Source organism: Diplodia corticola (genome assembly GCF_001883845.1).
Source record: "Diplodia corticola strain CBS 112549 chromosome Unknown scaffold50, whole genome shotgun sequence".
Taxonomy (NCBI): domain Eukaryota; kingdom Fungi; phylum Ascomycota; class Dothideomycetes; order Botryosphaeriales; family Botryosphaeriaceae; genus Diplodia; species Diplodia corticola.
In genome coordinates this window covers 43779-63995 of record NW_017971529.1, presented here as the reverse complement: position 1 = coordinate 63995, position 20217 = coordinate 43779, and the positions used below count along the sequence as shown (strand labels likewise).

General features: G+C 56.4%; 6 protein-coding genes across 6 annotated transcripts; 3 read left to right on the top strand and 3 right to left on the bottom strand.

Moving 5' to 3' along the window:
• Nucleotides 1-82: 82 nt before the first annotated feature.
• Nucleotides 83-3423, bottom strand: BKCO1_5000022 (intracellular protein transport protein; the record flags this gene model as incomplete). The annotated part of the gene is made up of 5 exons (XM_020276613.1): nt 83-181; nt 235-2735; nt 2794-2989; nt 3038-3088; nt 3148-3423. The coding sequence occupies 5 exons, from the start codon at nt 3421-3423 to the stop codon at nt 83-85; spliced, it is 3123 nt and encodes a 1040-aa protein (XP_020127571.1).
• A 474-nt stretch (nt 3424-3897) lies between these two features.
• BKCO1_5000021 (5-3 exoribonuclease 2) lies at nt 3898-7471 on the top strand (the record flags this gene model as incomplete). Its single annotated transcript, XM_020276612.1, has 3 exons — nt 3898-4207; nt 4367-6581; nt 6640-7471. 3 exons carry the CDS (start codon nt 3898-3900, stop codon nt 7469-7471), a joined length of 3357 nt encoding a protein of 1118 aa, XP_020127570.1.
• A 1434-nt stretch (nt 7472-8905) lies between these two features.
• BKCO1_5000020 (ubiquitin conjugating enzyme) lies at nt 8906-12469 on the bottom strand (the record flags this gene model as incomplete). The annotated part of the gene is made up of 1 exon (XM_020276611.1): nt 8906-12469. One exon carries the CDS (start codon nt 12467-12469, stop codon nt 8906-8908), a length of 3564 nt encoding a protein of 1187 aa, XP_020127569.1.
• Nucleotides 12470-13126: 657 nt separating this feature from the next.
• On the top strand, nt 13127-14185 carry BKCO1_5000019 (uncharacterized protein; the record flags this gene model as incomplete). Its single annotated transcript, XM_020276609.1, has 1 exon — nt 13127-14185. The coding sequence occupies one exon, from the start codon at nt 13127-13129 to the stop codon at nt 14183-14185; it is 1059 nt and encodes a 352-aa protein (XP_020127544.1).
• Nucleotides 14186-15322: 1137 nt separating this feature from the next.
• BKCO1_5000018 (uncharacterized protein) lies at nt 15323-16577 on the top strand (the record flags this gene model as incomplete). The annotated part of the gene is made up of 2 exons (XM_020276608.1): nt 15323-15805; nt 15879-16577. 2 exons carry the CDS (start codon nt 15323-15325, stop codon nt 16575-16577), a joined length of 1182 nt encoding a protein of 393 aa, XP_020127545.1.
• A 1059-nt stretch (nt 16578-17636) lies between these two features.
• BKCO1_5000017 (short-chain dehydrogenase reductase sdr protein) lies at nt 17637-19206 on the bottom strand (the record flags this gene model as incomplete). The annotated part of the gene is made up of 4 exons (XM_020276607.1): nt 17637-18134; nt 18324-18678; nt 18771-18997; nt 19063-19206. The coding sequence occupies 4 exons, from the start codon at nt 19204-19206 to the stop codon at nt 17637-17639; spliced, it is 1224 nt and encodes a 407-aa protein (XP_020127542.1).
• Between the last annotated feature and the right edge of the window lie 1011 nt (nt 19207-20217).

Sequence of the window (20217 nt, the reverse complement as noted above, 5' to 3'; positions counted from 1 at the left end):
AACTTGTCACAGCAAGCATCATCACACGGCATCCATGACTTTTTGCATTCGCAGCTGCTCACCCATCGCCCTCGCCCTTGCCCTATTCTTCCTCACCCTCCTCGTCCTCATCCTCGTCCTCGTCCTCGTCATCTTCGTCCTCTCCGTCCGACACTTCCTCACCCAGTTCCTTGAGGCGTTTCTGTGCAGGTTAGCGCCACCCATCCAAATGTATACATCGGAAGTGCCTCCTACCTTGTCCTTCGCCCGTTTCTCCTCTAGGTCTGATAGAACCATGAGCATATCGTCGAGCTCGCCTTGTGCAGACGCTCGGGCCTCCTCCTTCTCCGCGAGCTCGTCTTGCACGTTCTTGACCTTCTCCTGGGCCTCCTTGACTTTCTCCTGGGCCTCCTTAAGTTGGTCCTGAGCTTCTCTCAATGCGAAGTCGGTCGACCTTGCTGCATTCTCATGCTTCTGCGACTGGGCCTTCACATCCCTGAGCTCTGTCTTGCTTGTTTCGACAGCCTTCTCGAGCTGCTCCACCTTGCGCGTGAGCTCTTCGACCTGCACCGTCTTCCGGCGTACTGTCTCTTCCAGGCTTGCAACAGTGCCTTGCGCAGCCGACAGGTCGGCACCAGTACGGCTGAGATTCAATTCGACTTCCTTCAGCTGCTTGGTAGTAGATTCCAGGCTAGACTCAGCCTTCTTGCTCCTTTCCTCGAAGCTTGAGCTCGCTTTTTGCGCGGCTGTGAGCTCGGCCTGCGTCTTGTCGAAGTTCGTCTGCAACTCAGCCCATTTCTTCTTTGCTTCCTCAAGCGCGGCTTCGGCTTGAGCGCATCTTGCTTGCAGGCTAGACTCAGTCTTCTTGCTCCTTTCCTCGAGCTCTGCTCTCTCGCGCCTTAGCTGTGCGACTTCCCGGTCATGCTGTTGTTTGGCGCTGGCTGCCTGTCCGGCCGCTTCCCTTTGCTTCTGTTGCAGCTGAGCATTGAGGCTTCCCATCTGCTGGCGCTGGTGTTCCTCCAATCTTTGCAGTGCAGCTGAGTGTGCAGCCTCCCGTTGTGCCACGTCGGCTTCGTGATTGCGCTGCAACGCCTCGTTGACATGCTTTATGCGGTTGATCTCGGTGGTGGCTGTGTCCAGGTCTTTCTTGTGATTCGCTTGCTCCTCGTTGAGTTGTCTTTCCACGAACAGCATTTTCGATTCTGCACTCTCCAATGCTTTGCTTTTCTCGTCAAGTTGCCCGCGGATAGTATCGACCAAGTCTCGATCCACGCCTTGTGGGTTTTGCTGAATCTCGATCCCCGGATCTCTGTCGATGGCACGCGAGAGTCTGCTGAAGTTATCCTTGAGAAAGTCTACGAACGTGCTGTCGAAGAAGACATCGGGTAAGTTTCCACCAAACGCAGCGGCGCCACCCTGAGGCATGACTTCAAATTCGCGTACAAAGGGATGTGTTCGGAGTTGCGTTATAGCATCCAGATACTTTTCCCGTCCCAAGCTGTTGAGCAGAACAGGCTGCAGCTCGCGTCGAGGAATGGGTGAGTCTTTGGTAGAGAATTCGTAGATTATGCCAAGCAGAACAGCACAGAGACCTCTAATCACCGGCTTGTCCGTGGTCGTTCTTGCCGCAGTCGTGACAAGGGTCTGGATGCTAGCTCCCTCTCCGAGGAAATCGTTGACTGCATCGGAGTCTTCGAAGAGCCATCCACAGAGGACCATTAGATAGCCGATAATCACTCTTTCGTCCTCGCCATTTTGAAGACCGCTGATGAGGTTGCTGCTCATTTCCTGAATGCATGTGACGACTTCTTCTCCACTCTCTGCATCGCCCTCGACGACGCCCATCAGAAGGCTTTTGGCATCCGGGTTCTCGAAAAGAAGGTGGAATGTTACAACGGCTGCAAACCAGAGGCGATAGGAATCTACAGTCTGGAAGCTCTGCGGACCGCGGACCAATGTAGTGACGACATTGGCAGTGTCCTCCTCCCCGGCAAGGTGTACGTTTACAGCATGGTTAAGGAAATGCCTGCCCGTCTGGTCATGGTTATAGAAGTATGCCTTAAGACATTCGCACGCAGCAAAACGAGCATCAAACATCTGCACAGACGAAGCGCCAAGGATGAGATGCAACAGAGCCTCGATGACGTGCACTTGCGAGATACCGTTTTGTATCCTCTCCCCGTTGGGTTGATTGCTGTGCTCGTAATCTGAGATTGCGACTTGAGTCTGAGCAAAGATCTCTTGTAGCCTCGCGTTTCCCCTGATGGCATCTGCGCAAACGTACAGAGCTTGTGACCTGACAGGAACGGACACTGTGTGGTCAAAGGAAAGTTCAAGGGCCTGCTGTAAAATGCCGTGTTTGTGGAACGCGTCCTGATTGGCGGCCGTGCCCATGCTGCCCTTCACCAGGAACATGCGGAGAACTGCCAGCAGGCCGAACAGGTTCTTTTCTTTGTGCGGACTTTCCCATACCTCCTCCTCGGGGTTCGTGGGCCGGGGGACCTCGACGCCATTGGTCAGAAGTGCAGCCAGTTTCGGCACGCAACCAGATTCCCTGAAGGCCAGTTGATTGGATGGGTTGTATTGAATGAGGTTCGCCGTTAGTGTGAGGCAGTCCTGGGTCACAATGCTTCCTTGTCTTATGGATCCATCACCTTCAACAAGATTGAAGATCTTCTCGAAGGCATTCTGGAATGCGACAATCTTCTGCAGCTCGGTCGAGGACTGAGTAAGGTCGATGAGGAGATCCAGCGCAACTGCAAGCCATGTCAGCCTTCGAGATCGCGGCGGTCTACGGCATCCTGCAAGTCGTACCATCGCGCACGGCATCACGGGGGTCATCCAATGCGGCAACGAGCCTAGGTATACCAAGGGGAGCGGATAAGATGCACTCTTGAGTTCTTTCAGGGCGCAGCTCCGAGATAGCTTTGAGAAGCTTCAGGGCGTAGCGGCGCGAGTAAAAGTCGGTGGCCTCGAGGAGGTCAAGAAGTAGGGTGATGTTATCTTGCCGCTAGCATAAGCTCAGTACGAGTTAATCGGCGTTGAGCAACGAGCTTACTTGAGTGAATTCGTCGGCCAGCCACAACGAGATGTCTTCAGAGGCTTCGGGCTATCGCGCACACAGTCATCAATACAGACCAGGCTCGCGGATGAATGATTGCTACGTACGCTATTCTCGTCCGGGTTGAAGAGCATCAACAATGTCTCCAGCACGACCTTTATGGTATCCAGATCCTCCGCATCTTTTGTGAGAGCAGCGATCAGGCCGCGCAGGGAGCCCGAGGCAACGGAAGCGGGATACTCCTTCGCAAAGCTGCGCAGGCCAAGGATGGCAGCGCGGCGATCCTCAAGGAGAGTGGCGCTGGCGAGACGGCTGCAGAGGGTATTGATGGTGTCGGTGGCCGTCTGTTTGGCAGGCGCCTGCGCCTCGAGCATGCGCAACATTCTGGGCGGCGACGGAGGCGTGGGCGTGGAGAAGGATCGCTGGTCGGGTTACTGCAGGGCCATGGCACGAATGGGGGAGTGCGAGGTCGAGGGGCAGCACTAGTCGAGCGGTGACAGGCGAAGCTGGTGATGCCGCAAGCTGTCCAGAGTTCCGGGGAAGCGACAGCCCTGCGGAATTGAGCCCCGTCGGTCGGCATCTGCCGCTTGCACTTTTGGCGCAACCTTAAAGACAATCCACCGACGCGACCTCCGTCACCACCGACACCCGCTCTTTGTGCAGTTCGCCCCCCACGCGGAATGCACTACCAGCGCGCCGTTTCCGCCTAAGTCCACTCCACGGGCGTCGCCCACGACGCGTCCTTTCTCTCGACCTAGTTTCGCCTCCGCGCTGAAGCCTTCGGCCACGGCTCACGTCGCAACCCACACCCGCCGCCACGCCAGCTTCGTGCTCGTCGCTCGAGCCCCGCCGTCACCATGGGTGTTCCCGCGCTCTTCCGATGGCTTTCGCAAAAGTACCCCAAGATCATCTCGCCCGTCGTCGAGGCCGAGCCTGTCGAATATCCCGATGGCACCGTTGAACCCGTTGACGCCACAAAGCCCAATCCCAATGGGGAGGAGATGGACAACCTTTATCTCGATATGAACGGCATCGTCCATCCGTGTTCGCATCCAGAGGACAAGGACCCGCCGGAGAACGAGGAGCAGATGATGATCGAGATCTTCAAATACACCGACCGCGTCGTCAACATGGTGCGCCCGCGCAAGCTGCTAATGATTGCTGTTGGTATGTGACGAATGCCCAGACGGTCTGAATGTCTCCGGTGCCTCCCTAAGGACAGCTTCATTATCCCACGGATGACGCAAAGCTGAGGGAGGTACGGCTGCTTTTCTTCCAGCTTCCCTCTCCATCCCATACGACACACCCGTGCTAACAAGGTGGCAGACGGTGTCGCCCCGCGCGCAAAGATGAACCAACAGCGCTCCCGCCGTTTCCGCGCCGTCCAGGATGCCAAGCAAAAGGATGCGGATGCCGCCGAGTTTGCGAAGATGCTCGCTTCACAGAACCAAAAGAAGGGCGAGAGCGAAAATGACGATAGCGCCGAGGCCAAGATCGTCAAGAAGACTTGGGACAGCAACTCCATTACCCCAGGGACTCCCTTCATGGATATTCTGGCCCAGAGTCTTCGTTACTGGTGCGCCTACAAGCTCAACACCGACCCTGCTTGGGAGAAGCTCAAGGTCATCATCTCCGATGCGACTGTTCCTGGAGAGGGTGAGCATAAGATCATGGAGTTTGTGCGCTCTCAGCGCCGGTCTCCATACCATGACCCCAACACCCGCCACGTTATCTACGGTCTCGATGCCGATTTGATCATGTTGGGTCTTGTGACGCATGAGCCCCACTTCCGTGTCCTACGTGAGGATGTGTTCGCCAACGACGCCAAACCTAGGACATGTAGACGCTGCGGACAGGTAGGCCATTACGCAGACCAATGCCGTGGCGAGATCAAGAAGAAGGAGGACGACCATGACGTCAAGCAGAACAAGGTTACCAAGAAACCGTTCATTTGGCTCCATGTGTCCATCCTCCGTGAGTACCTCGCAGCCGAGCTCAAGGTTGACAACCAAGGCTTTACCTTTGATCTGGAGCGCACCCTAGACGACTGGGTCTTCATGTGCTTCTTCGTCGGAAACGATTTCTTGCCACATCTCCCAAGTCTTGAGATTAGAGAGGGAGGTATCGACACTTTGATCAACATTTGGCGCGAGAACTTGCCTGAAATGGGTGGATACGTCACGAAGGATGGCCATGTTGACATGGGCCGCGCTCAGATAATCTTGCAAGGTCTGGCGAAGTTGGAGGACGGCATCTTCAAGCGCCGCAAAGAGACCGAGGATAGAAGGGAAGCTGCCCAGAAGCGCAGGAAATTGCAAGAAGAGAGGAGGAATGGCGGTGCAAGATTCGCGCAGGGAGGAGATGGCAATCAGCAGAACAACTCCCCTACTGCTCGAAAGGGCAAGAAGGGCGAGACTGCTGAAAACTTCGCCAATCTTCCCATGTTCAGTCCCGGAGAACTTCAGTCAAAGGAAGCGAGGAGTCTGACCCATGAGAATTTCGTCAACAGGAAGGCCATTTTCCAAGGCCAAGCCAACGTCGCAAACAAGAGCGCAGCTGCTGCCCTGAAAGAGGGGCTGCTTGGTAAGAAGCCTGAGACTGTCTCTGTTGCTGCTGGCCAGAACGGCAACGCGGAGGAAGCTCCTGTTCCGGACACTCCTGGTGGTGATGCTACCGCGACTCCGCCATCTGCCCTTGGCAAAAGAAAGGCGGAACTTCTAGAAGATGATTCTAGCACTCCTGGCCGTAACACGCCGGATGTCGCTTCACCTGCGGTCAAGCCCGACGAACCTCCGGAGGACACCGTAAAAATGTGGGAGGATGGCTACATGGACCGGTACTATGAACAGAAATTCCACGTCGATCCCAAGGATCTGGAATTCCGCCATCAGGTTGCGCGGGACTATGCTGAGGGTCTCGCTTGGGTGCTGTTGTACTACCTGCAGGGCTGCGCTTCTTGGACATGGTACTATCCTCACCACTACGCTCCTTTTGCTCAAGACTTCGTCGATCTCGACAAGATGGAGCTCAAGTTTGAGAAGGGACAGCCCTTCCGTCCCTACGAACAGCTCATGGGTGTCTTGCCTGCTGCGTCCAACCACGCTATTCCACCGGTGTTCAGGCCGCTCATGGAAGAGGCGGATAGCGAAATCATTGACTTTTACCCCGAAGATTTCCGGGTTGATCTCAATGGCAAGAAGATGGCCTGGCAAGGTGTTGCCATCCTTCCGTTCATTGACGAGAAGAGGTTACTGGATGCCATGGCTACCAAGTACCCGCTACTCACCCCGGACGAGGCGGCTCGCAATGAGTTTGGCAAAGAAGTGCTTCTATTCTCCACCCGTCACCCTCTCTACGAAGAGGTTGCTCAGCAATGGTACTCGAAGAAGCAGGGCGAACCTCAGCACGTACTGAATCCTCAGATTAGCGAAGGGCTTGCAGGCACAGTCACAAAGAACGACGATTATCTGCCACAAAGCTCTCTCGTCTTCCCTCTGGACAGCAAAGGTATGCCAGACTTGGAGGAGGACCAGTCAATCAGGTAAGTCAAGAGTCTTTTCCAGTCCCGCCACCGCGGTCCCAACTAACGATCCTATCAGCGTCCACTACGAAATGCCCAAGTCAAAGAACGTCCACAAGTCCCAGCTCCTCCGCGGCGTGCAATTCGCCCCTCCCGCCCTCACCCAGGATGAAATCCACGGTGTCCGCAACCGCGCTCGCCACGGCGGCGGCGGCGGTGGTGGTGGTCGCGACCGCGGCTTCCACTCGCACAACGAGAACCGGTGGCAAGGCGGGCCCCCTCGCCACAACAACCACCGCGGCGGCGGTGGTGGTGGCGGCGGCGGCGGCTACAACAACAACGGCGGTGGCTACAACAACAACAACAACAGCCACAACAACAACCAACCCCCCAACATGAACCCCAACAACCCCATCGCCGGCTTCCTCAACCCCAACTTCGACCCCCAGGCCTTCATGCAGCGCGGCGGCCCCCCCGGCGGCCCCGGCGGCGGTCCGCCCGGCCCCGGCGGCGTCCCGCCCCCGCCGCACCTCGCCGCCCAGATGAACGGATGGCAGCCCCCGCCCCCGCCGCAGTTCGGCGGCGCGTTCCCCCCCATGCCTGCCGGCTACGGGGGATATGGCGGTCCGCCGCAGAACAGCGGTGGTGGTGGTGGCGGATACGGTGGCGGTGGCGGTGGTGGTGGTGGCAGAGGAGGAGGAGGAGGATACGGTGGCAGGAGAGATGATAACTACAGGCCTGGCGGCGGTGGCGGTGGCGGTGGCGGTGGAGGAAGGCAGGATGACAACTACAGGCCCCACGACGGATACGGCGGAGGCGGAGGCGGAGGTGGAGGAGGTCGTGGCGGTGGTAGGAGGGGAGGCAGAGGAGGAGGTGGTGGTGGTGGAAGGGGCGCGTATGATAGGCGCTAGGTCACACTCCCCAACCGACTACGCTCATCAATCTTGTAGCGCGACGTCGTCAGGGCGGGATGTTATGGGACACGCATCACCCCACGTGGTGGAGAGGGAGGGGCAATGTGAGAAAATTGGGATTGCAAACATATTATACATGCAACTTCGCCGATGAGGGAAGTGCAAAAAGCATGGAAAACTGGTGGAGATCTGAAATGGAGAGGGAGACGCGAGAGAGAAAAGTCCAAAGCAGGATACGACGAAAAAGAAAATACCTCCTCCACCACAATCACTTCTCATTCTATGCCCATGTGATGTCAAGCTGTTTCTTAGTGTCTGTTGAATCTATTTTTGCTCCAACATATCGATGATTCGGTCAAACGTACGAGGCACATGATTTCATTCATGTTGGACTACATCATCACGAAGATGACCCTCGTTGAGGAAGAATTTCATCATGGACCCACAAGGGTCTCATTCAGCAACGTATCATCATCTTCAGCACCCTTTCTTCAAGCGCCTATATAAACACCGTTTCGTAGCAGTATTTAATAGATCATCCAGCTATCAGCTTCACTTCCTCCACCCGGCTGTGATCACCAATCCGACAATTCACGTTCAAATGCCACGGCGTGATTGTACCCATTTTCAAAAAAAAATTTTGCTACTTATGTGAGCGAAGGACCTAGAGCGAGACCATACTGTGCCATTGCCATACCATGCAGCAAACCCCGTCCGGGAGAGGAAAAAGAAAAAAAAAGGCTTTTTTGACTGAAGAGAAAGTCTCATGAAAGAAATGCCTTGAGATGCGTACTCCCAGTGTTCCTTTTCACCATGGCAAGATGTACTCCACCCCATGATACGCCTTGTCCGTATACGGTCAGTCTAAGAGACCATTCGAAAGCAAATGTGCTTCAGTTTCGCCTTCCTTCTCCCCAGGATTTCTTACAGAAGAAGAAAAACAAAGAGAAAAAAGGAAAGTAGGAAATGGAAGTAGAAAAAAACGTGGGGAATGTCGGCTCTCCGAAGTTCCTTCAACCAGACCGAGATGAAGACCCCTTGATGTAGTGGAAAGTGGTGAGAATCCCATGCGTTGCTCTAAAAGCCCTCAAGATTGGTAACCCTGTTCGGCAACTGACGGTGGATTTTGACCGAACTCTGGATAGGGAGCGAGGAGCAACTCCGGGACATGCCACGAAATCAAGTAGCAAGAAGCAATTGTTGGGGTGAAGGAGCGGAGGTTGTCAAGAAAATCGACCTGCTAGTTAAAGATTGGATCTTTATTCGGCTTTTTGGAGACTGTGACAACTGTAGTTTAGTCGATTGCAATACCGCTGGAAGCGCCTCAATGTGCGTATTTTGGTGAGGAGCTTATTTTCACCGTTCAGGCAAGGAGACAAGCCCATTCAGGGTGCAGTTCTCCTATCGAAAAGACGAGTAAAAGAGTGAGCATCACTCATATCCACTGAAGTTTCTCCCACCCTTTCGGCCGGCCCACACCATTTCCTTGAAACCGGGAGGCACCGTCCAGCCGTGGGTGTGACACGCGCGGATGTAGGCATCGATAGCCTCACCAACTTTGTAGTCAGTGTTCCAGGCGTGCCGGTCTAGCCTTGCCGGACGAGGTTCAAGTGATGAAATCGCCAGGCGGACCTGCATCAGGACCGACTCGATAGAGTTGACCGCAGCCCACCCATCATTGGTGAGAAGCTCCATGCAAAGCGCACCACCAGCAGTGACGTGGCCACCGCCGCCCATCATAAAAGGCAGAAAACGGGGGCGGATAACGCGAACGAAGGGAGGGGTAAAGGGGTAATCTTTTCCGAACGTGAGCTCTAGAACGACACTTTCGACATTCTTCTTTCTCATGTCTTGAGCAAGAGGAAGATGAGCTTCGAATGAATGAAGCTCAACTATCCACTGGTAGAGGTTTTCCATGTGTTCCGGATCAATGTACCAGCCAAGCTCATCGAGAGGTTGGGAGCTTTGACTTTTGACCATAGCGCCGAAATCTGCATGGAGGCGCTTCGAAGCCATTATTGATGCAGCACTGCCCTCAGGCGAAGGCAAGATCTCCAATGTACTGAAGTCAAGCTGACCAGGAACGAAAGCCGCCTGAGGATCTCTGTTTGCTGGGACGACGCGCTTTTGCAAAGTGACCGAATTCGTCTGCTCCACCTCCATTTGCAATAACTCACGGTCGTCTTGATCTGTCGCGACGCTTTGAGCATCATCATCGAGGTCAATCGGATCCTCAATAGCTCCGCCCGTTCTCAATTTCTTGAATCCCTTCGATATTGCCCTTTTAATAGACGAAATCTTCGCCCCCTTTGCGCGGGACCTTGTGGAAGACGCTGGGATCTCAATCTTCTTGCGCGCGGTATTGACTGGAAAGTGTACCTGATCCTGACGAATACAGTCCAGAGGCAACGGTTGTTCCTGCGGCGTCACTGGCGTCTGGTCTGCATGGGGCACCCTGGAAGCTGAAGTCTGGACAAACAGGTACCTCGTCTGGATCCAGTCTATTTGATTAACGACAAAATGCGGGATTGAGGAGACGAATTTACTGGGAGAATTGACAATCTCGTTCAGCGAGACAGCATCGTAGATCAGTAGCTTGCTGGAACTCCAGGTGGCATCATTCGGATTTTGGTAGTTGGAAACTGCGCGCGAGTAGCCCAAACTGGTCCCCAAATCCTTGGACAAGTACACTCCATGGCCATAGGCTCTTCCGTGCATGGTCTGCTCGAAATTAAGACCTTCGCGTATGATCGAGTGCCAGTTGTACAAGGCGCTGCCGTGCCAGGCGAAGATGGTTGGAACGTCAGGATTGGTGGCGGATCCTACTGTTTTGACAGAGTTGATGAAGCGACGTTCCTTATCCGGTGCGCCCATGGCTATCCGAAACTGAGTCCATTGTGGCATTCCCCAAACTTGATCGTGCGCGTCATCACTAACTTGCATGATGCATGCACGGTTAGAGGCGATGATCCACCGTAAGAGTCCCAACGAAGCAGCTGGTATCCTCGTCCACTTTGCCAGATCAGCTTGCGCTCCTCCCATTAGCAAGTAGTCTTTCATTGCCTCGACGGTTGGGAGAAGATCAAGAAGCACAACCATTACTTCTTGAGTGTTGACTGCGTGGAAGGAATCAAGGTCCTGGTCGTATGCGACAAAGCTTACATCCTGAAATCCAGGCCTTGAGAGGCCCGGCAAGACATAGTCAGACCCTCTCATGCAGTCCAACAAAACGGGCTTAGAGAGCTGAATGGTGGGAAGCATCATCTGCTCAATCTTGCAATGGAGAGGCTCGACGACATCCTTTACTTTGAATTGGATCCAGTCTCCTGGAATTAGGTTGAGATCTTTTCGAGTGACCTCCTTTTCGAACAGTAGTTGGCAAGTCTCCAGGTTTACACGTGCGGCGTGAGCCATCTCGCTAGGCAGGCGCCACGGTTCTTTTCCCTCGATCCTCAAGGCTGTTTCCAGACGCGCCAAGGCTGTTGAGTCTTCGATGGTCTTTGGGTAAACTGATGAGGAAGGATTGGTCCTCGCGGCCAACTTTAGAGTAGCAACGGGGGGTATTCTTAACCCGAGACCTCTCGGCAGATGCTTTTGCTTGAGCCGACCAGTCCTTGCGGATGCCCAACAGAGACTTATCAGTAGGTCAACAACTTTCGGCTGAGAGATGATCTCATGCTCAATGCTGGGGCCGAAACCAAGCTGCAAGTATTGGTAAAGGCACAGCTGACTGTCGCAGACATACGGCTTGATCGCTTCAATGTCAGGGGGCATCCTTCGATGGCATACAAGGCAGAACTCTGTACAGCGAACGACTTGGCGAACGAAGAACTGCATTGCCACCAAAGGGAGTGAGAGTCGATCTCCAGACACGTGCAAAGCCTGGTGGCTGGTTATGTGATCTGCCGTAACAATGGAAGCGTAAGTTGCGTTGGGTTTCTCTTCCGTGTAATATTTCGGATCCTGTGCCAGCTTCTCTTTCTCGCCGGTAGTATGGTGGTCGTGCCAAAAGGCCATTGCACCATCCCAAGACATGCCCTCCTTGATTCTACACCTGAGAAGAGGCAGAAATTTCTGACGGAACAGATCTCCCAGAGGCCCGGCTATGAATAGCTTGCGCAAGCCACCCTTCTTGGGTTTGGAGGCTCCTTTATGAGCCTCTGTGGGTAGTGTAGTGAATGCCTGGATGACTTCGTCTGGGGAAGGCTTATAGGACGAGCTTACACCAAAGCGGAAGTCCAGCATATCCTTCGAAGCACTTTTCCCGTCAACGTCGCCAATATGCTTGTATCCCGTTGGATAGTGTATAAGAAGCACGAGGTACTCGGAAGGGCACAACTGCCAGGCCTGCATGGCTTCATGAGAAATACCTAGCTTGGCGACGCGACAAGCGGAGGTCAGGTATGCAGGGTGGCCCTGGACGAGAGGACCCCAGGCACTGACTCGGAAACCGGCATGCTTCACAAGTGCCAGATCGCGTCGGATCGAGTTGCGCAGCTCGGGTGGGATGATTTTGTCATGTGTTGCAGTTGCCGAGGATTCCACAACCGGCGCGGGGCGGTGGCCCACGCCAAAGAAGTCGTCATCAGAAGCATCGCTTGACTCAGATTCATCTCCAAGCCCTTCATCCTCGTCAAAGCCGTCGAGTTGCGAATCAAACATGTCCGTGTCGCCGTCAGTGTCGGCGGACAAGCGTTGAGAGATGTCCTTGAGCAAGGAGAAGATAGACTTGGGCCCAGTTTGCTTTTCAGAAAGAATGGATATGGCGGAAGAAACGTCGTTGGGGGCGGAGTCCTGGACGTAAAGCGATATGAAGTTGTGGGAGTGAGGGTAGTCACAGATTTCATCTACGACGGCGGTGACGGTGAGGGGGCCATGCTGGGACTGAACAAGGACCTCGATCTCGGAATCTTTGCAGCAGACATCCAGGACGCCATATCTGTCCGGAGCGGCGGTGACTTGCTCAAGGTGAGCACGGAACTCTTTCCTGCCCATGATGGGCGAGCGCTCGGCTGTGCTCTGCTGGCCAGTAAGCTCAAGGCGGTCGGCGAAAGCGCAGTGTCGACGTCTCCAGCACAGCAGGCTCGTACGTACCGGGCAGCGAGTCAGGCCGGTTGCCTTGGTGTGACCAAGAAGCGGGGAGACGAGACCGTGGGGCGTTAACAGTGCATCAGGCTGTGGTGAAGACGGTGGAGTTGGCGTGAGGCGAGGGCAGATTCAAAATCGTTGAAGGCGGACAGGTGGAAGAGAGCACCTTGGCCGGTTTTGTTGGTCGCCGGGGCGAAAGCTCCTGGACGGGGCGTTTGTTAGCTGTGAGCAAGCGATTCAATTGCAGTGCAGCGTCGAAATAGTTGGATGCAGATGGAAGGCGGGCGGAGGTCGAAAGAACGAGGCAAAGCTGCAGAAGATAATGCCGTCTCGGACACGCCCAACTGCAGCGCTTCGGGGCAGCCGAAGCGTAAAGACGCCTCCAGCCAGGCAACTGTGGTAGGCAGTAGCTTCCCCATCTGGCGCTAAGGACCTATCGCGGGAGCTTGGGGAAGCTTGGGTCACCGCCGATCGCCGCCCCAGTAGCCAGGCACCCACGCACCGCAACAAATCTCCCCCGCCCATCCTTCTCTCACTTTCCGCCCGCCTAAACGCCCCTTCGCCATGGCTGTCTCCTACGCCGATGCCTCTGCCCCCGCGCAGCCCAAATCCTCACACCTCTCCGATCCCGCGCTGCTGCCCTTCATCCAGCCACATTTCGATCCCGTCGACCACCTCAACTCCGTTTTGCCCGCATTGGCCGTTAGCTCAACGCAAACCAAATCCTCAAATGCTACCGCTCTCCCGCTCCCCGATGTGTCCGCACAAACTCAAACCCTTCTCTCCCAGCTCAATGCCCAGACTAGCCGACTGTCTACCGTGCTCACGCAAATGACCGACGACATCCTGCGCAGCGGCGGAAGACTAGCGTATGAGGTCGAGGTACTGCGGGGAGAGACTATAGGCCTATCCACAGCCCTGACAGATGGTCTCCGCCAAGACGTCGAGAGGTTCGTTCCGGGAGGCGTCAGGGTCGCCAGCGAGCAGCCCGCCGACGGAGCCAAGGCCGACGCCGTGGAGCGGAGAGCCAGCGCGGCCACAGCGGGAGACGATGTGAAGTCTGCCGCTGCCGAGGCGGACGGCCAGCAGGAGGCCCCAGAGCTGCCCGAGTACATCACCCGCCTCCGCACCCTAACCCATGTGCGCTCCCGCCTTGAGAGCGTCATCAAGGTCTTCGGCGAAGCCATGCAGTGGACACTACCACCTTCGGAGGTTTCGCTCGCCTCGTCACTCATCTCCGTCTCCGCCCCGGAACCCGGCTCCGACAGCCACAGCCGCGAGGAGAAGGGCCGCGAGTTTGCAGAGAAGCTACGCAACGAGGTTGCGGAGCTGGTCACGGGCACTGACGAAGGCTACGAGGCGGCCCAGGCGCGGATACAGGCTCTGCGCGATCTGTCGCAAGTGTGGAAAGACACGGCCGAAGAGAAAGCTCGCACGCGCTTCATTGATGGACTGGTCAAGCTCGCCGAAGACAGGCACAGGCAGTTGAACCCACAGTATCAACGTCAGCCAAGACCTAACCCGCCGCCCAAGGCGGAAGAAAGTCGTTCCAGGGTGCCTGAGCGAGGTATCGGCTTCCTGGACAACCTCAACAGGATGCGCGAGAATATTTACCTGAGCTGAGCGATCGAGATGAAAAGCCTATGGACCTTGGAGACGGATGTTCTCCCGACTCGCTCTTAAACCGACCATGCTGGCGTTCCTCTCTACTCGCGGTGGTCCAAGGCCGACCTTCTCACAGCTTCGCTTTTCTCTAGTAAGAAGCTAATCCGGGGCTGACATAGCCGTTGTTGTCCGCTTTCAACTGTATCACTAATCTCTCACGATAATAAAGGACGCGTCACATGGGCAGTTCTCTCTTCCGACCTACTCACCGCCACCAGTGCCACGCAGCGTCTGCTTGAGTAGAGCTGTCGGGCCAAGGTGCATTGTACGGTAGCTGTGGAGGCGCGGAGCGTGTATGCAAAGGCTGGGACCATGGATGCGTGGCGCGACCTTTGAAGTCGTAGAAGGGTCGCTCCGGATGATAGAAGAGAAAGCATTTGCAACAGACGGTCTACGTGGACGATTCACAGGTACCCACCGTGCCAGACGACTGGGGTGGGCTTCGCACAGGACTTGCCAGGAATCCTGCCCGCCTGTAGGACTAAAATCACTATCGAGACACAGGGTTTCCGCGTGCCAGTGTTGGGGCTCCGGGCGGTGTCGAGGGCGTCCTTGGCGCTGTATCATGCATTGTGCTACTCCGTAATAATAATAACGTTGGATACGGCGACATGCGGCGGGCCGAGACTAGCGCGGACGGTGAAGGGCACGCGTGCGCTGAGAGACAGCACGCTCCATCAACAGCTACTCAGGTGGCGGGCTCACTGCGGCGGCGCGCGGTGGTGCTGGGTCACAGGGGTCGAGGAGGTGTTCTGGTTTGCTTGGACTGGTGGCACCACGCGGCCGCGCCTACTTATTGGAGTGGGTTATGTCACCAGGCCGATTTCCGACCGCGGCCTCCCAACAATCTGTGCCGTGCAGGGATGTGGGGCCAGGGTCTCTGTTGCCTCGCCTCCGCGCACCCATCACTAACACGGCCGAGAGCTGTCCTCCGTACAAGCGCACTCGCCCACCGAGTCCTGCGTCGCACAAGTCACCAGACTATCCCGGATGATGCCCGCCGTCCGCCTCCTCTAGTCTTTTCCCTCTCAATTCCCCCCGTCCCTCGGGCCCGCCATCCTCAGCCAACCACGCCTGCTTCTACCAACCACCGACATGCTCGATCCGTTCCCGTTCGCGGCCCCCGCTGCTCTGCAGCACGCCGTCAAGCCCTTCGCCGACTACATGTCCTTCAAGACTCTGCCGCTGCACATCCACGAGCTGCTCTTCGCCGTGCTGCTGTACCACATCACCAACACCGTCATCTCGCCTTGGCTGTCGACGCGCCTGTTCCCGAACATATACCCGCAGTTCAACAAGCGCACCCGCATCAACTGGGACGTCCACGTCGTCTCGCTGGTGCAGTCGACCCTGATAAATGCGCTGGCCCTGTGGGTTAGCTACGTCGACAATGAGCGCGCCGAGATGGATTGGGAGGGGAGGGTGTGGGGATACACGGGCGCAAGCGGCCTGATCGTGGCCTTCTCCTGCGGCTACTTCGTGTGGGATCTGTGGATCAGCCTGCGCTACGTGAAGGTCTTCGGCCTCGGCCTGCTGGCCCACGCCGTCAGCGCCTTGTCCGTCTACAGCTTCGGCTTCGTGCGTCAATCCCCGCGCTTCCCCGGCACCTGTAGAGCATCTGCAGCGGTGACTAACGTTTCTGTCCGCACAGCGCCCCTTCGTCAACTTCTACGCCCCCACTTTCATCCTCTACGAGCTCTCCTCGCCCTTCCTCAACATCCACTGGTTCTGTGACAAGCTCAACATGACAGGCTCCAAGCTCCAGCTGTACAACGGCTTCTGCCTGCTCGGCACCTTCTTCGCCGCCCGCCTCTGCTGGGGCACCTATCAGTCCTACCACGTCTTCGCCGACATCTACCGCGCCGTCCAAGCCGGGGGCCTGGTCTCGGGCCCGGGGCTCGCGGGCCTGGGCGCGGGCGCCGACAGCGCGACCGTGGAAGAGCAGGCGCGGCCGACGGCCGAGACGATGCGCTTCGCCGAGGGCACCGAGGTGCCCGTCTGGCTGGCGGCGACGTACCTGGCCGCCAACCTCACGCTCAACTCGCTCAACTTCTTCTGGTTCAACAAGATGATCGAGACGGTGCGCAAGCGCTTCCAGCCGCCGCTCGGCACCATGCGGCCCGAGAAGGAGCACGAGAAGAAGGCCAAGCGGGACGAGGATCGCGTCTTCGTCGAGGGCATCGACGTCGAGACGGACGAGGAGGTGCAGGCTGTCGCGTCCGCCATCGCCGCCAACGCCAGCGCCAACGGCGGCGCGGATGAGACGGTGGTTGCGAGGGGCTTGTATGACGATGGTAGGAGGACGATTGAGGTCGCCAAGACCGAGGTGAGGAATAGGCGTAGAGGCTGATTTTTTTTTCTATTTCTCCGTAAGATTGGTTGAATGGATCAGCGAGCAGTTAGGTATCATGTTGATGTCGATGGCATGTGTGGCTCCATCTAGGGGTAGGTTCTCACTTTTCCGGTTTCTTTATGAGGTCTGGATAGAGGTCCCGCGGATGGATGGGCATGAACTGAGGCGCAGAACTGAGCTTTTTCGTGCATGTCTTGTTGTTGCGTTTAGAGTATGGGGCGTGTGGGTTGAATGGCGTTGTGTCGGCGTACCGAAGGGGGGCTGGGTCAAGATGGGCTGTCATTGGTGGTTTAATCGGAGCATAGATATGCATTTCAACAAATCAGCCGAATCAATCGAGGGTGCGATGTGCGTCACAACAACATCTCGGCTCTCAGGCGATTATTTCCCAACTCTGGTGCGAGCAAGGAGAAAGCTGTAATCCTGGCATTCTGCAAAGAGTTGGCTGTTCTCGATTTACTTCTCGGATGCGGTAGTCGAAGCGAGTATGAGGATGTAGACGTATACATTCAATGAGTGAATACATCCAGACAAAGCCTTCGACCACCCAAGCAGCTTGAGGAAGCATGGTATTGTTTGCGAGACATGGAACTTTGGCATCGTTTGTTGCTGGGTGTCAGAGGAGCGGGCAATCTGATCAATTCCTACACTTGAGTAGATTATACTCCTGATCCGGCGCTGACGTCAAAGGTTTCAAATCATCGCATGTACAAATATTCGAGTAGATTTCTCAGGGTCTAACTTGGTACCATACCATCAAAGGCTTATTGACCCTCTAGAAATAGCTTTGCATCCCGCGAAGACACCTTCAGTCAACCCAACATTTCTTTTCCCACGCTTCCGAATAAAAGACAGTCTCCATGACCCGAAACGCCGACCTAACATCCACAGTCATTACAGCCATACCTCCGTCCCGTTCTTGAAAACACCGTGCAAACTCATGTCTCCCCCTCTCCCATCCGCCTCTACCACGCTCAAGGGAATTCCGGCCTCCTCCACACCACCAAGCAAAGCCAAAGTCAGCTCCATAAGCTGAACTGCCCCCGCTGATCACCGCTAGCTCTTCCCCCATACAATCCCCGTCTCCACATCCCTCTCACGTCCACCACCACCACCACCACCAACACCCCTACCACCACCCACCGCCTTCCACCCCCCTCCCCCCGCTCCCCCCGTCGCCTCACAACTCGACCACGTCCCCAACACGACCTCGCTGCCGCCCCCACCCACCACCGTGGCGCTATCCACCGTCGTCGGCACCAACCCATCACTACCGCCATCACTACCGCCGCCACAACCACCCCCACCACAAGCATTCTTCCTCGCACAGCTCCTGCTCCTCCTCATCCTCTCCCTCCTCGACAGCAGCGTCGACCGCCACGGGAAGAAGCCGGAGGAGGAGTTGTTGGACGCGGCGCTGAAGACGGTCGACGCGACGCGGGCGACGCCGAGGCGGATGGCCGGGTAGACGACGGGCGCGTTGGCGGTGAGGACGGCGAGGAAGGATTCGCGGCAGGCCCAGGTGCCGGCTTTGAGGGCGCCGGCGGTGGGGTTCTGGAGGGGGGGTTGTTGGTTAGTTGGTTGCTGAGATTGCTTCGGTTGTTTGTTTGTGTGTGTGTAGCTCCCGTCCGGCAAGGGGCGTGTAGAAGAGAGAGGGGGAGGGGGGTTCTCCTCTTGCTTCTTTCTCCGGGTCTCCTCTTCCCTTCCCTTTTCTTCTCGAACATCATCGTCATAATCACTCACCTTCAGCACAATATAACACCGCATGACGCCGCACGCCATGACGATGACGCCGGCGCAAAAGACGAGCAACAGGCACAGCCGGCGCCACGGCGCGACGCGGTGCGCGCGCCACAGCATCGGCACGGGAATGGACATGAGGTACGCGTCCGACGCGACGTTGAGCGCCACGGTGACGTACAGGTTCAGCTTGGAGATGGCGGGCTGGCAGAGGTTGGGCGGCGCGGGCGCGATCTGCCAGTTGCCGCGGAACGAGGGCTGGCAGCCCAGCAGGATGCAGAGCTGCGTCGCGAGCCAGGTCGCGAGGATGAGGCCGTAGCCGAGCTTGACGCGGAGTTCGAATTCGGGGAGGCCGGCGCTGTGGTTTTTTTTTTTTGTGTTAGTGTCGAGGGAGGGAGGGAGTGCTTGGTTGGTTGGTTGGTGGGCACTGAGATGGGACGGAGCACGTACGTCAAGCGGGAGTAGAAGAGGCAGATCGACATCTTCAGCATCCACAGGAAGAGGACGTATAGACTCCAGCTCACGAGCTGCGTCATGGAGCCGCCCACGCGGAGGTAGTATTCGTGCGAGCTGGGGTCGAGGCGCTCTCTCTGCTCGGGCGACATGCCGTTGTTTGCCAGGTCGTCCCACCAGTCCATGGCGATGTATGCGGAGCCGGTCTCTAGCCCGTAGACGACCTGTTTGTCGCCGGGTCAGTGTTCACGAGCAGCAACTGGTCTCGGGGGAGACATGAAGAACCTACCGCGGCAGCGAGCATGACGTGGTCGTCAAGCTGAAGGCCTTTGAGGCCTACCGATTTTATCCTCGTTGCAATTCGTACCATTATCATAAGAACACCCAGCCCCAGCATCGTAAACACTTCAAGCGGCAGCAAGCTGCCCGCCATTGCAGCTGTTGCCAAAAATAGAATATAACGAGTGTCAAAGAGAGGGACTTAAGCGAGAGACTTGAAGCGAATGACAACAACCTCTACCACTCACATGTGGGACAAAGGTAGCGTTAGATAAAAGATGTTGGAGAGGGAGGCGTCCAAAAGACTCCTGGCCCAGGGCCGGAGCCACTGAGCTTACATATGCGCAGAGTCAGGCGCCATGCCATGGAGCGGGCACTAGCATCCTACTCGGGAAACCCAAACGCTTGCGCAGCCTACAGGTGCGGCAAGGATGGCCTAGTTGTCTTAGGTTTAGTTGAGAAACCTGCATGGGGTCGCTCTGTCGACAAACAAGTCTGACGTAGCTCAAAACGCGGCCCGCCGGGCCCAGCTATCAGGTACTGCGACAGATCTATCTGATCATACTATCAGTACTAGGTCCAGCTATGCAATCTGCCCTTGCTGGTGCCATGATCTCCGTGGCTCTCCCGCAGTGAATGGTGATCACGATCCGATTTGCGTTCCCCACTGACTCGCCGTGCGTGGCCGGCGTCTGGGATTGATGATGGAAGTACGGCACGCCGCGCATTGCACAGCCGGTGACGTGCCTTGGTAGAGCGGCTGATATTCTGGGCCGTTTGTGGCCCACAGCAATCTAGTGACCTACGCGGCAACGGCGGCTCTTTTCCCAATCCGGGAATGAGCCCGCCGTCTGCCCCCGTACGAGTCCTAAGTGGACCCTGCACCGGCATCAATCTGCGACACCTCGTACAGCTGGGCTGCTCGACGGCGAGGTCCTTGGCCAAATATAAATCGCCATGGAATTCAAGTGGCAACGGATGGCATGTACGATACCTTTGCAAAATGTCATGGCACATCCGCCAGCCTTTTTCTATTCGATAACCACCATCAATCCTCCCACCGAGCGAGAACGCAATCATATCCACCGAAATAAAGGTAAAAGCCCCTCCGACCGTCATTTTCGTCGTAAAGAAGACGTAGAGAAAGCGACCCTGTAAGCTAAGA